The 13,325-nt window shown below is 39.2% G+C and overlaps 1 protein-coding gene across 2 annotated transcripts in view; it reads left to right on the top strand.

Annotated features, from left to right (window-relative positions):
• Positions 1–13,325, top strand: part of NCAPG2 (non-SMC condensin II complex subunit G2) — a 57,037-nt gene that overhangs the window by 43,167 nt on the left and 545 nt on the right. Inside the window, exons 28-29 of one of the 2 annotated variants that reach the window (XR_013945918.1) lie at positions 897–8,576; positions 13,135–13,225. Coding sequence is in view for 1 of the 2 variants with exons in the window: in XM_080578560.1 (XP_080434686.1) it covers positions 897–954 (58 nt within the window). In the remaining variant the exon portion in view is untranslated. Of the gene's footprint in view, positions 1–896; positions 8,577–13,134; positions 13,226–13,325 lie in introns of those variants that run through there. The other variant, XM_080578560.1, reaches the window with a different exon arrangement.

Raw genomic sequence — 13,325 nt, 5'->3', positions numbered from 1 at the left:
ATCAGTGTAGGACTGTAATTAAAAAAAAAAAGAAAAAAAAAAAGAAAAAAGAAAGAAAGGATGAACAATATTTGAGAAATACAGGTGGCAGAATCTTTTACAAAGGTAACATGAAGAATATTATTTCATCGTTAACCACTATAAACTTTAAAATATTTTGGCAGAAGACCACAGTCTTTCTGTCTTTTGAGGATGTCTTAGAGCAGTATTAGAAGAAGTTGCATGAGAATGCACCTGCAAAGGCTAGGTGAGTGACAATTTCTGAGAGTGCAAGAAAATAAAAAGGGCCTTCCAAATGGGAATTTCAAAGCTGACCTTTGAGACCGTTTAGGGAGTAATGTGAAACAAAAGAGTAAGAAAGTGACTAAGATGGATGTATAAGCAGCTGAAGCATGTAGTTAATAAGGATAAGACAGAAAGCTCAGGCTTGGGAAAAAATTACTGAGTTGAGAAGAAAAATTATGAAGACTGAAGAATGAGGGTGAAAGGAAAAAAGTAGAAGACTGAAAAATAGCTTATTATAAACTAACAGTAAAGGATTTGACCAAGTTTTAAAAAAATGTAAAATACTGTGAATAAAAGTGAGTTGTGCTTTTAAATACACATGAAATACAGATGATTAAATATTTGAAAATGTGCTTGAATTCACATAGTAAATTAAAATGATTTTTTGTAGATTTCAGTATAGCTAGAGGTGGTCAGCAGAAAAATGGGTAAGTTGAAGAAAAACAACTGGTTTCAAAAGTAATTTAGTAATGGCATATATGGAATAACTTGTCAAGGAAACCTCTTAGATTTCTCTTAGAATTAAAAAATAAAACACTCTTAGAATAAAATAGCTGAGGATTGATCTTAGTATGAGCATGTCTAATCCTGTTTTGCATTCTTTTATGCAGTTTCAGAATCCTGTATGAATCATCTCTGAAAATTTTGGATGAACTTTTGAATCCTTGACCACATGGAAGCTTTTGTCATGAAAACTAAAGGAAGGAAGATGTACTGTGTTAAAAAGCATAATATTATCTTGTAAATTTATTAATAGTTTTATTTTCTGTTACTCTGTACATTTAAAGCAGACAAAATGTACAAAAGTGTGTATAGAAATCATGTAGTAGTAAAGATTCTCAAGACCTGTAAGGAGGTTGTTTTGTATCAAATTGTCATATATGGGGGGAAGTAAAAAAAAGAAAAAAAGCAGTATTTTTGTTTTTATAAAACAAATAATAATTGTATATTCTCATACTTTGAGGTAGCACGTAGCCTCAGACCTGGAGAAAATTATAGAGCCTATTCATGGACATTATAGAAGTCATTTTGAGACACATGAAGGACAAAATAGTGATTGGGTATTGCCAGCATGAATTCACTAGGGGCAAATTCTTCCTGACCAACCTCATTCTCTTTCCTTTTGTGAACAGAGAGAGCAGAGGATGTCACCTTTCCTGTTCTTCGCAGGACTTTTTACCCAGGTTTATGTAGTATTTTTGTAGCCAGATTGGAGAGAGATGGGCTGTACGGATGAACTACAAGTAGGATGGAAAACTGCTTGGACAATCAGACTTGAAGAATAAGAGTGCTACAGTGTCATACTGATAATTAGCGGCATTCTTCAGGGCAGGTACTGTTGCCAGTACTGTTTAACGTTTTAATTAAATGCCTGGGCAATGGAATGAAATGCCGCCTCAGTCGGTTGGCAGATGACACCAATGTGGGAGCAGTGGTTGATATTTTTGAGGGGAAGGGTTGTCTGATTCAGTGGAATCCTGATGAGCTGGACACAAGGAACGACAAATCTCAAAGTTCAACTCGGACACACACAAAGTCCTCCGCCTGTAGCAGACTAATTCTATATACCAGCATCAGCAAGTACAGAAGAGCAACCTTACTGCTGTTCTCTACATGAGGAGGGTTAAGCAAAGACTTCACTCAGAGGTACACATCAAGAAAACATGAGGCAGTGGACACACTGCAGCAAGAGAAATACTTCTTGGACATATGAAAGAAGAAAGCATGAAAGTGAACAGAAACTGAAAGTGGAACAGGAACGGGTTTACCAGAAAGACTGTGGAAGATCCATCCTTGGAGATGAGGAGAATTCGACTGACAAGGCCCTGACCAACGTGACAGAATTTTGAAGTTTGCCCTGCCTGATCTGGAGGTTGGACTATATTATCTTCTTAGCTATCCCAGTTTAAATAAGTTTCATTGCTGTACATTTGGCTATTTTTATAAATTAATACTGCAGGTAGGACAAACATGTAAGCCAGTTACCTAACTTTTTCATGTGAACAGATGCTCTCCTAAAGCTAGTCATACAATGCTGATTGCATGTTATTTTGCCTTAACTGAGGCATCCATAAATTAGATGTCTAAATTCATAATGCTTTTTTTTAACCTATTTTAGAAGTATATCTAGTAGGTATCCACAGAAAATGATTCAGCCAGAGACCATAAAGACAGTGTACAGGGACTAGCTTAGACTTGCATATCTAACACTTAATTATCTTCAAAATGGGGCAGGATGCTTTGCATTTAGTATCTATATAAATGGCTCATTGAGATCTCCAATGTTGCAGGGTGGCACTGACACTGAAATTAGCAAATTTAGCTAAATTAAGACAGACTCTTTATTCTTGATTAGGATCTATGCATAGTGCTGTACCCCCATCTGTCAGGCACCTTTCTGTAGTAGGAGTCAGTAACTTTGTTAGTGCATAAAATTTCACTCCTAGACAGAATCTTATTTAGCTGAAATGATGATATTTTAAAATAATCAAATCCTTAATAAACAATTGTCAGGCTTTGCAAGAGGCAAGTCAGTATGGATATAGGTATGTGGCTATGTGAATTCCAGAAGATTTACTTTATCCACAATGGTAGCCTGAGCCAAAAAGTCTAATGCTGCCCCAGCAGGTAGCTGTAGATCTGCCAACTGTTTATCCATCAACATCTTTATAAAAACTGTGTTCTTTGGCCTTCAGTCTTCTACATCTGTTAACAGGCAGGTGTTCCAGTAATGACCTTTTAAATCTTCTGATGATACAAATTAGTTGATGAATATGTAAATCACCTTCCTTTTTTTCTGCTTTTCAATCTTTCATTATTTGCTCATATTAGATTAGATTAGAAGAGAATCTAAGTTACTGCCTTTTTTCCCTCGGTCTATAGCGCTGCTTTTTCAGTTTCAATTTTTTATGGAATACCTGCTACAGACCCAATATCCCAGAGCCTGAAAGAAATAAAGGTAACTATCAACATCAGAAATAGGCTGATTTCTTCTGATGAACTTAAGAAGGAGATATTGTGAAGGAGGGTAAGAAAACTTAGAGGTGAACCTTTGTCCATATTCTATCGTGGCTGATGCTCAAGTGGTTCTCAAGGGTGTTGAAATTGTTCTGTGGTGGCAGTGGAGCTGGTGTAGAGATCTCAGCCCGGGATCTGGTCCAGTTCTGTTATAATTCCTCTGATAGATGAAAAGCCGTTGGATTTCTGCAACACAATCAATGATGTTCTGTCTTTGAATTCTGTGAGCCAAAGTCTGTCAAGTGCTTTCTCCTTGGGTCTTTGTGGTAAATCTCACAACAAGGTTTTACTTGGTGTTCTCACTGCAAACTAAGTCTTGCCAAAATGTTAAATCCTTATATTTATCTTTTTTTTTTCTTTTCATATATAAATAAATAGTATATTTCTTAAGCTGAATTATCTTTTGGAAACCTGTCAATCAGATTTGTTTTATCTTACTAATTAAAAGTGCCTTTGAAGTGCTGTTGGGGGAGAAGGATTGGTCTTTGCTTCTTGTTGTGGAACGACTGATAATCAGAGTAGATTTGGCTCGCTGTGCTATCCAACCCGTATGTCAGAGGAGTTCCCAGTTTTGGAACAGACCCACTGAGATCTGTTCAGCTTTCCCAAGTTGAACTTTAACTAGTAAAACTTTTTGAAATATGAACAAGATAACTCCTTTCTAAGACAACCTTTTAGCAATTTGCACTGGCAATCACTGTTAATGTATAACTGCCCGAAGAATAAATTTTCTAGTCGAAGTTGTACCTGTAAATGGCATGTCTGGAGCCCTCCCCTTCGTGCACATATATCCAGTTTAAATATTACTGAAGAAACCAATAGCTTTGAACTATTTCATTAATTGTGTCTGTTTTAACCTTATTCTTTTTTGTAAAGGGTCTGGTCCCCTTTTTGATGACAAGGTTCATTTGTTGGTTTCTGACTGGGAAACAAAGTCCAGTGGTCTTCCATCTATCCCAGCTTCAAATTGTGAGCTAAAGAAAATCCAGGAGAAGTCCTCACGCTTCTTCCTTAGCTGAGAAATGTCTTCAAGTTGGGATCCAACTACACAAACTTTGTGGCTTGCCAAGGAAAAGGAAAAAATTCTGCCTTGGCCTCTTGATGTTTACTCCAATGACAGCTGTACTTCACTGTGCATTCAGACTCGCCTGTGCTGTTGCTACCACGTGCTATGTGATTTTAATTACGTTCTAATTGTAGCTTCAATTTACTTGGAAATCATTGGGATTTTTTTACCAAGTTATGCTCTTCGGAATAGATGTGTCCTTAGTCCTCCTTTACCAGTGGGTCGTTTGTCCAGTTGCACATCGTGGTCCTAGAAAAGCTGCACAAATTACATCCATTAGCACTGAGGAAGCTTTAACGGTGGAAATTCACCTTCTGCTCTGTTAGTCAGCATTTTTTCAAAGCAGTATCACAGTGGTAGTTCTGCTACTTACTGCTTATGTCTGTAGGAAGTGGAAGCTGTTACTAACTTTTTTCTCCAGTATGATTTACAGAGGACCACTGTAGTCTGTTCTTTTTTTTGGTACCTTTTCCCTCTTCTGTTCAATTAGTTTCTTCTTACTATTCCTTATAATAATCCTTGTCCTGGTTTTAATATTTTTTTTTACGTGCTGCAGTAACAGATGCTTTGTTGCAAAGCCTTACATTTTAAGTACGTATATTTTTGCTGGAAAGGTACGTGAATCCTGTATGGCCACATGCCTACATCCAAGAACATATAGGACAGAGCCAGCCCAGCCTCCTTTCGGGTTGTTTGCCTATGTACTGCCATGTGCTTTTCTGCCTTTTGGGGCAATTATTAAACACCCAACTGTTTGTACTGTTCGTGTGAATAAAGAATATTGATTTGGCATTTTTTTCCCTTTGTTTCTTAATATAACAATCTGTACTTACTAATTGCCTAAATTGGTACCTGAGTACCAGCTTAATATCAAGAAATGTCAGCTTCATGCGCTGACCTTTCAGCAATCTTGCCATGCTTATTTAAAGAGGCACGTATTAGCAACTTCATTTTCTCAGAATAGCAGCTGAAGTAAAAATGCAGCATCTGTAAGAGGGTACAAATCCAATTAGACCAATCTAAGAGAGTACTTTAAAAAAAAAAAAAAAAAGGAAAAAAGAAGTGGCTGGTTCTAGTGCCAGGCTATTTAAGGCCAGCATGCCCCAAGTCACCCGCTGACTGCTCCATGGAGGGAAAAGCTCCTTTTGCTGCAGGGGCTCTTTTTGCTCCCCAAATGCCAAAAGCAGTGCCCTTTCTTACGCTGTTCTCTGAGATTGCATGCTTCTAGTACACAGTATACAGAAAACGATTTTGCTTGTGGTATTTCTTCACACCGGAAGAACTTCCAAGGGTTGTCGTTTGAACAAGTGACCATCCTTTGTAACAAAAATAGTTCCCTTTCTCTCTTCCTCTGTCCCCGGGTTCTTTTGGATGGACTGCTGCTCTTGACCTGCAGGATGGCTGTTTTCATGGGGCTGTTCATCACACAAAATTCTTCTTTTACAGGGAAAGCTGCTTCTATCAACTGCTTTTAGCCAGTCACCAGCCCTAGCAGTTGAATTTGGCCACGTACAAGAGCTATTAGAGGAACGTTCAGTTTGACAACCACAACAGCTGCATTCAGACATTTCAGTCCATCCACATGGGATCCTTGCAACAATATCCAAATTGAGGACAGTAGCAAGAATGTCTGAGACTTCAACTGTGTGGCAAACTATCCATATTTGACCCAATAATCTCATTTTTAAACAAAAAAAGTAAAAAAGTAACAACAAAAAATGGAAAGGTGGGGGTATTAACTTTTGGTGCTCATAGTTTTGGTTTGTTTATTTGTTTACTTTTTCAGATGTCTGCTCTTGTCAGAATTTAGAAAGTTTACATTATGTTAAGACTGAAAAAGAAGAAACGTAAAACCAGTCAGTCCACAAGGAAATCAAGACCTGTTTGATGCAAGGAACTGAGAGAACTTATGGAAGGATCTGATTACAGCCCTCCCAGTTCCCTGATTTGATCTCCGCTGACATAGACAGCAATATTTGGCTCCCGAGCCATCCATCACAAATCAGCACGCCTTGGGGCAATTCTTACCTTCCCGGTTAAGATCACAGCCTTCAACTGCCCTGAGCGGCACGTTGAGAGCAGGGAACCCAGCTTGCAGGATTTAATTTATCAGTGTATCACGATCCATTGATTGAATGCTTGAAAGCGAACTCGTTTCAACGGGATCAAATATTAGAAAGTGCTCTGCTCTACCTGATGGGGTTCTCCTATGCAATTAGCACAGCGGAACAGGCGTCATGCTTTTGGCTCCTGAAATGTGTTGAATTTGTGGAACTATGTATGTATGGAAACACTTTTATTTATTTTTTAACAGTGTTGAAGAGGAAGAGAATTCTTTCTTCACAAACCTACAGCAAAGACCGTCTTCTTCCCTTTACCTCTTACACTTCCTGTTGCAGTTCCAGTTTAGGATACCTCTTTTACTTCTAATTTTATTCAACTGATAATGAAAATAGCAATTACAAGTTTATTTTTGTCTTAATATCCTTTCTAACCGTGTTTAACTCCTGCTAGTGGCATATTGCACCTCTGCCACATTTTTGCTGTGATATTCCGTTTTTCATCAGTAGTATAGGGGATTTTATGATAGAATTCTAAAATATCTGTTAGAAAACTCAAAGCGGGAACCTCTTTCATCTGCCTCATGAGTCACCTGGAGAAATTCCCCTGTCACGAAGGAGGTGGCATTCCCCTTTCCGCTCCTGGATTCTTTCGAGCACAGTGAGCCCAGGACAGGTCAGGACTCGAGGTGGTTGTTAGCGCAGTGCCCAGGGACCCTCTGAGGGAGGAATTCACCCCAAAAATCCTACCTCTGAGCTTTCCCTGCCCCTCTGCATGGCTGCTGTTGCTCAGCCACCTTTCACCGGGTGGCCTCCAGGCACGGCATCTCTGCTTCTCCCACTCCCCCCAGCCCTCGTTTTTTAATAAGCCAGGAGCTGCCGACCCCTCCATAAGTCTCTCACTGAATGTTAGGATGGCACAAGAAAACACAAAGTTTAAATATTATGATTTTTGCAATAGTGGCCTGCTTTTTCAAAGTTTATAGTGACTCCTTGTCTTTACTGCGAGCAACAGATCAGCGTTTATTAACATTGCATTAGAAAATAAATCTGTATGATTCAACCGGCCCAGTCATACACACTGGTAGCTCCATTATACAGAGCAGGAGAGTTCATGAGAAATGCTCAGCCTAGGAGGAAGATTCCCTTGAGAAGTCAAGTAAGTGTTTTTGTTTGGTCTGTGATGCTCCACCAGAACACTCTGAACCATAACAGAGACCAAAGGGAAGGCTTTTTAAAGCAGTGATTCAGAACAGGAAAAGAGCATCCTGTCTCTTCTATTATTCAACTTATAATAGTTTCACCAAAACCTATGAATATTCTTAACGTAATCTTGTGCTTGCAAAGACGCAATGTAATTTCGGTGGAGTCCAAACAATGTTCCTTTATCCTGCTGCCATTACCATGAACTTTCCCTACATTTTTTTTTCTACTTTTTTTTTTTCAGGTCACAGCAAATCCTCAGCAGCCTTCCTTTAAAAGAAACAGCTCATAGGCAATGGTCTTGTGCTTTCAGACACCAGAATGCCCTGAGCAAGAATTTCTAACATTTTTACACTGGAAACTATGCACTTTATTCATTTATTTATTTATGCTACTCAAAATAACCCATCTTAGTAAGAATTAAGCTATAAAACCAAACTTAAAATGAGCTGAGCTCAGTTCCTGCTCCATTCTGAATTGCTATCAAACATATTCAATTCTAGATTTCCTCCCAGAATTTTTCTCATTAATACTCTATGTTTGTAGCCATACAACAGCTATAGCAAATATTTTGGTCTTTAGGTTCACCACCAGGTTTTTCTCTGTGTCTATTACAGTAAGCAGAGGAACGTTTTCCAGATAGGACACAGAGAGATGAGCTTAGCCCAATGAGTCTTCAGCAATAAGCAGCCCAAGAGGGAGATGCTGAAGAAAGAAGTGGAGAGGAGCACAAGTGGCTGTTGTTTGCTGTCCCTCGCTTCCTCTCACCATCACAGCACGGGGCTGGAAAATGCAAGCACCACGCTGGGTGCTTTGTGAAACCGGATCCTGCTATCCAGTACCTGAAAGCACAGCGTGGAACTCTCCTACAACTGAAAAGTCGGGCACTCGAAAGCCAGGAAACACCAAAATGAAGATGTGCGTAGCTTTAACCTCACCTTTGAGTGAGTATATGTTGAAAGTCATTGCATTTTTAGCTACATTAAGACAAGCTACTTATTCTACACAAGCTTCCCTCCTCAGAGCTCATTCTGAGGATGATTCAAACCCCTCACTGCTGACAACATGGTAAATGTGCAGGTCTTTCTCTCCCCTCATTGTTCAACACACAGCTCTACACCTAACCTGCTGCATGCCATCCGTACCAGCGCTGAGGACAAAGCTGTTAACTTCCACAGTGACGTTACTCTGGCACTTCGCACCGCATCCCCAGGATTTCACAATGATTCATATACTTGTCCAGCTCCCTGCAGGTTTTCTTGTTCATTTTACAATGTATATTGAGACTAAGTTATTTTTTTTCTGTGAAGTTTGGGAGCTCGGTATGAGATGTAACATTGTATAGCACTTTCTACCTCAAAGCACAGCTCTCACCTGTCTTCAGCAGCAGCTGAGCGCTAAGCACCCTCTGAATCAGGCCCCGGTCAGACAACGTGAGGTGCACGCAACCACAGATGCCCAGGGGGAGTACAGCAATTCCTTGGGGCACCAGACCCCCATGCCAATGATTCAGCCGCGCTTTTCTCCTCATGCACTCGCTTTTCCCCTAACTATATGTCTATAATTTCAACTAATGTGGCAAAGACAGCCATCCTGTTTAGCGAACTACCCAAATTCACCAAAGCTGGAAGCTGGAGGAGTACCATGGCTAAAGAATATACGAACGAGTAGCTGAACAGGAGAGAAATTTATAGTTGTGTGGTTGTCCAAGATGTCCTGTTCTTCCATACTCCGCTGATCTTCCTCTTGCTAAGGGTCCTGTACTGGTCATTAACTGAGGGAGGGTACGGGATGCACTCAAGGGGGAGGCACAGGTACAGACTCCAGAGACACTGTTGGCCAAAAGAAGCCTACGGGACATGGGTCCCCCATTTATCAAGTAAGTCATCTTGTCTTGCAACACAGGAATTAAGAGGTCTGAAAACAAAAATACTGTAAGAACAAGCCCTATGGATTACAGCACAGATACTGAACAAAACGACATTACACAGTCTGTATCTCTCCAGTTGTCGGAACCCTTTGGTTAATTTCCAAGTAATTTTTATTTTTCTTGCAGATGTTGACATCTTACAATAGGTTGCTATTTTCCTTCAGCTAAAATACCAATTGGTGCTATTCAGCTGATTTTTCAGCTACTGGAAACTTGTTTTTGCCCTTCAGAAATAGGATGCGTCTCTGTAAGAGTTACGCACATTTGGATTAATTTTGCCTAACACTGTCCAGTTATATGTGCACGTATCTTCATTCATAACATAAATCGTTAAAAAAATCTAGCAGCTGCTAGAAAATGAGAGGCAGTCACATTTTCTCAAATTTGGAGGCTATTTCTGAATACATAGTTTGAACATATACCCTACTCAAGGACTATTTTTAGGTTGTGACTTCAACAGTCATATCTTTCTTACTTTTTTAATTTACATTTTGATAATACACCCTTCTTAATCTACCTGGTGACTGATGAATCAGGAAAGCAAAACTTTAGGTAATCTTAACTATGCTAACAAAATCTCAGATCATTTCAAGATGAAAGTTCCTTATCCTTCCGTCCCTGCCCTGCTTTGAGAAGCATCTCAGTCCCATAGGCTTCTTTTATGACGTTTTTTACAAAGCTTTTAAATTTTATTTTATTATTATTATTATTTATAAAGTTCTCTCCTGTTCAGCTACCCATTCATGTATTTTTAGCCATGGTACTCCTCCAGCTTCCACCTGGATAGAGCTACGGGTCTATTCTTTCAGAATGACGAGGTGCATTAATCTCATTCATCCTTTAATTTAGTACCTGAGGAATAGATTTCTCAGGGGATTAGTTATAAGTTGTAAAATCCATTCACCAGATTTCATATCTTACTGATCACAGTGCAGAGGGGTAAAAACAGATTTTTTTAACTGTTTCTGACCTCCCTCCCATTAAGCATCTCAGAGCTCCTAATCCATTTAAAAATGTGGCTCCCTCTTGACATTTGAAAGGAGCAAGTTTGGAGCAATGGCAACCAAATGTAATCACGGATCACACACCTAGGGGTTTCAACCTGTTCTTCAAGGAACAAGAATCCGTTCACAGAGAAACATCTAAAGTATAATCATTTAATCTGCATACACCGTCTTGATATGCTCAGATGGTAATTTTTTCAGATGTGCTGAGTTCTCTATACACCCATGGAAATCATTAGGAATTCAGGTGGGTTTAACTGGAAATTTGTTTCCAGTGACTTCTGGACAGGCAAGCCACACATTTAGCCTCTGTATTGATTTGAGCTGATGGTGGGCATTAGCAAAAGCCAAAGCCTTTCTCATTTAAGGAGTTCTGGCTCTAGTGCATGTCTGTGACCTGTGCTGGTGCTCATCGAGGCCGTCCCTTCCCCAGTGAAGCACAAGCTTCCCTTTCACAGCCTGACACTGGATACACAGATTTCAGAAGTGGCCTCAGAGTTTGGATCCATGTTTTTGTAGCCCCACCTTGAGACACCGGAGAGCTGTTCTGCACAGGTTTGGAATACCCATACACTGCTGCTTGCACGTGGCTTCATTCCACCCTTTCCTTCTTTCCTACCACATTTATATCAGACACAGCTGCAGCACCCCATTTGATGTAGATACTGCCAGAAGTGCTATTTGAACAAGTCAGCTAGAATTGTAAATGAAACTCAAATAAATTTGGGTTCAGTCCAGAACTACCTTTACAGAAACTGCTCTCCTGCATCCCTAGCAAACAACATTATGGAATTTTTTCACACAGACCCAAAGTACTGTGCACACTGAAGTGGCTGGGCTGGTACCAAGAGTTCCTACAGTTTTAGAAATCAACTCAAAACGCACTAACCTAAGCAACCACTCACAAACAGAGATATTTAGGGCGTCAGTTAATGTAAGTCACATTTATAGTTTTCAGTTAATGTAAGTCACATCTCCTGCTATTCTCACAGGTAATTTTCTCTAGCTGCATTTCCTCTCTTGGGCCCTGAAGACTCCATTTTAGGCTCCTTTCCAGCTGCTCTTTCCAGCAGCACATAAAAACCATTATCATTCAGTTACAGCACAGGGAATAAAAGACCAGCTCACAGCTTCCCAGTCATAACTAAAATCAACCTACTTTTTTTTTTTTTTTTTAATTCTGTCATACAGTTGCACAGTACCTTTTTTTCCTTCTGATTTTTCCTTCTGGCTCCGTACTGAACTCCTGTTTCTCAGTGATGCAGAAATACCTCAAGTAAAAATTCTAACATGCTCCAGAATAAAGCCATTTTCTAATACTGTTTTAGAAGCAAAGAAAGCTTTAAAATAGCTGAAATCAACAGTACATTAAAACATTATTCCTAGATACAACTGAATTGCTGTGAAATTCATAAAATGAATCCCACCACACTCTTCTGTGAACAGAGGCTATTTTATCTAACTACATACAATATGCTGAAAGAGCATTCATTTAGTATTATTCATTGGGTGATACTATAGCAATTTTTTCTTTACTTTCTTTAAAAAAGGTTTCCATTCTTCCCAAACATGAGGGAAAATGTGGGTTGAGTTTATAATTATGTAACAAATACCTAGTCACCCTGTTCCAGACAGCACAGAGGTACCTTGGGGCCAAATGACCTGCAATAAGGTACAGCCTAAGTACAGAAACCACTGTGTACTCATCTGATGACAATATCTGACATCCTCCACACCCTGCAAATAATGGATTCAGTGAGAATTCATTTAAAAATCTCAAAGACTTTGCTAGTTTTATAGACATGAAATCAATTAATCTAACACTGAAAATCAGTAATCTCTATATTGGATGCTAAGATCCTTTCAAGTACTTTTAGTAATACTATGAAATATTCAATACCTGAGAAACAGAGACCACAATCACTGCTGGTAAGACCTGAGGCTGGAATTGCAGGATAAAGTTCTTTGTTCTTAACTGCTTTAAAATATTCAAAATAAATGCTATGTATTAAATATTAGCTTGCTTGAATCCAATGTTTTTAAAAATGTGTACATGAAACGATATGTGAGAAGTTTTCTCTTAAGGAAAGGGTTGAACACACACAGCTAGATAAACATGCACAGACTTTTTCAACATCCCTGAGTAAAAGAAGCTACCTGTAAGTGCATGGTGCAACATTACTGGCAATGTTTTGGATACTTTCAGTCCAAAGAGCTATTACAGCCTCTACAGTACAGTTGCAATAAAATGAAAACAGTATTCTTTTTTAAATCGTGTCTGTTTAAACAATCTTGTCTGTTTAAACAATCTTGTCTTTTTTTAATTTGAATAATTAAAATGTCGATTGCTAGAATTTGAATGTGTGACCAGTACCTCAGTCACTGTTCAAATACCGTCTTTGTCAGATTGTCCTGAACAGGGTCCAGAGCTCGTCAGCCTCCTAAAGCAGTTTATGGCTGTTCACACCCTTAATATGCGAACAGGCAATTGTACTATTCCTCTTGTATTCCTCATGGTCCTCCAAGTTGTGGTTCCATTGATGGTTTTTCTATTCTCATTTTTCACAGACCTCTGAAAGAAGTTCTTAAGTCACAAAGAAGATGCAGGAGGATTACTGCAGCTCAACCAACTCTCTGAGCCCTCAGACCAGTACAGAAGGTGCCAGAGAATGTGTATGCAGTGCCAAGCCTCTAAAGAACTCTATTTGGGTCCATACAGAAAATCTGCAATAAAATCTGTGCACAGACACCATTAAGAT

Source organism: Anser brachyrhynchus (genome assembly GCF_964034855.1).
Source record: "Anser brachyrhynchus genome assembly, chromosome: 2".
NCBI classification, from domain to species: Eukaryota; Metazoa; Chordata; class Aves; order Anseriformes; family Anatidae; genus Anser; species Anser brachyrhynchus.
This window is presented reverse-complemented; position numbering and strand designations above follow the sequence as displayed.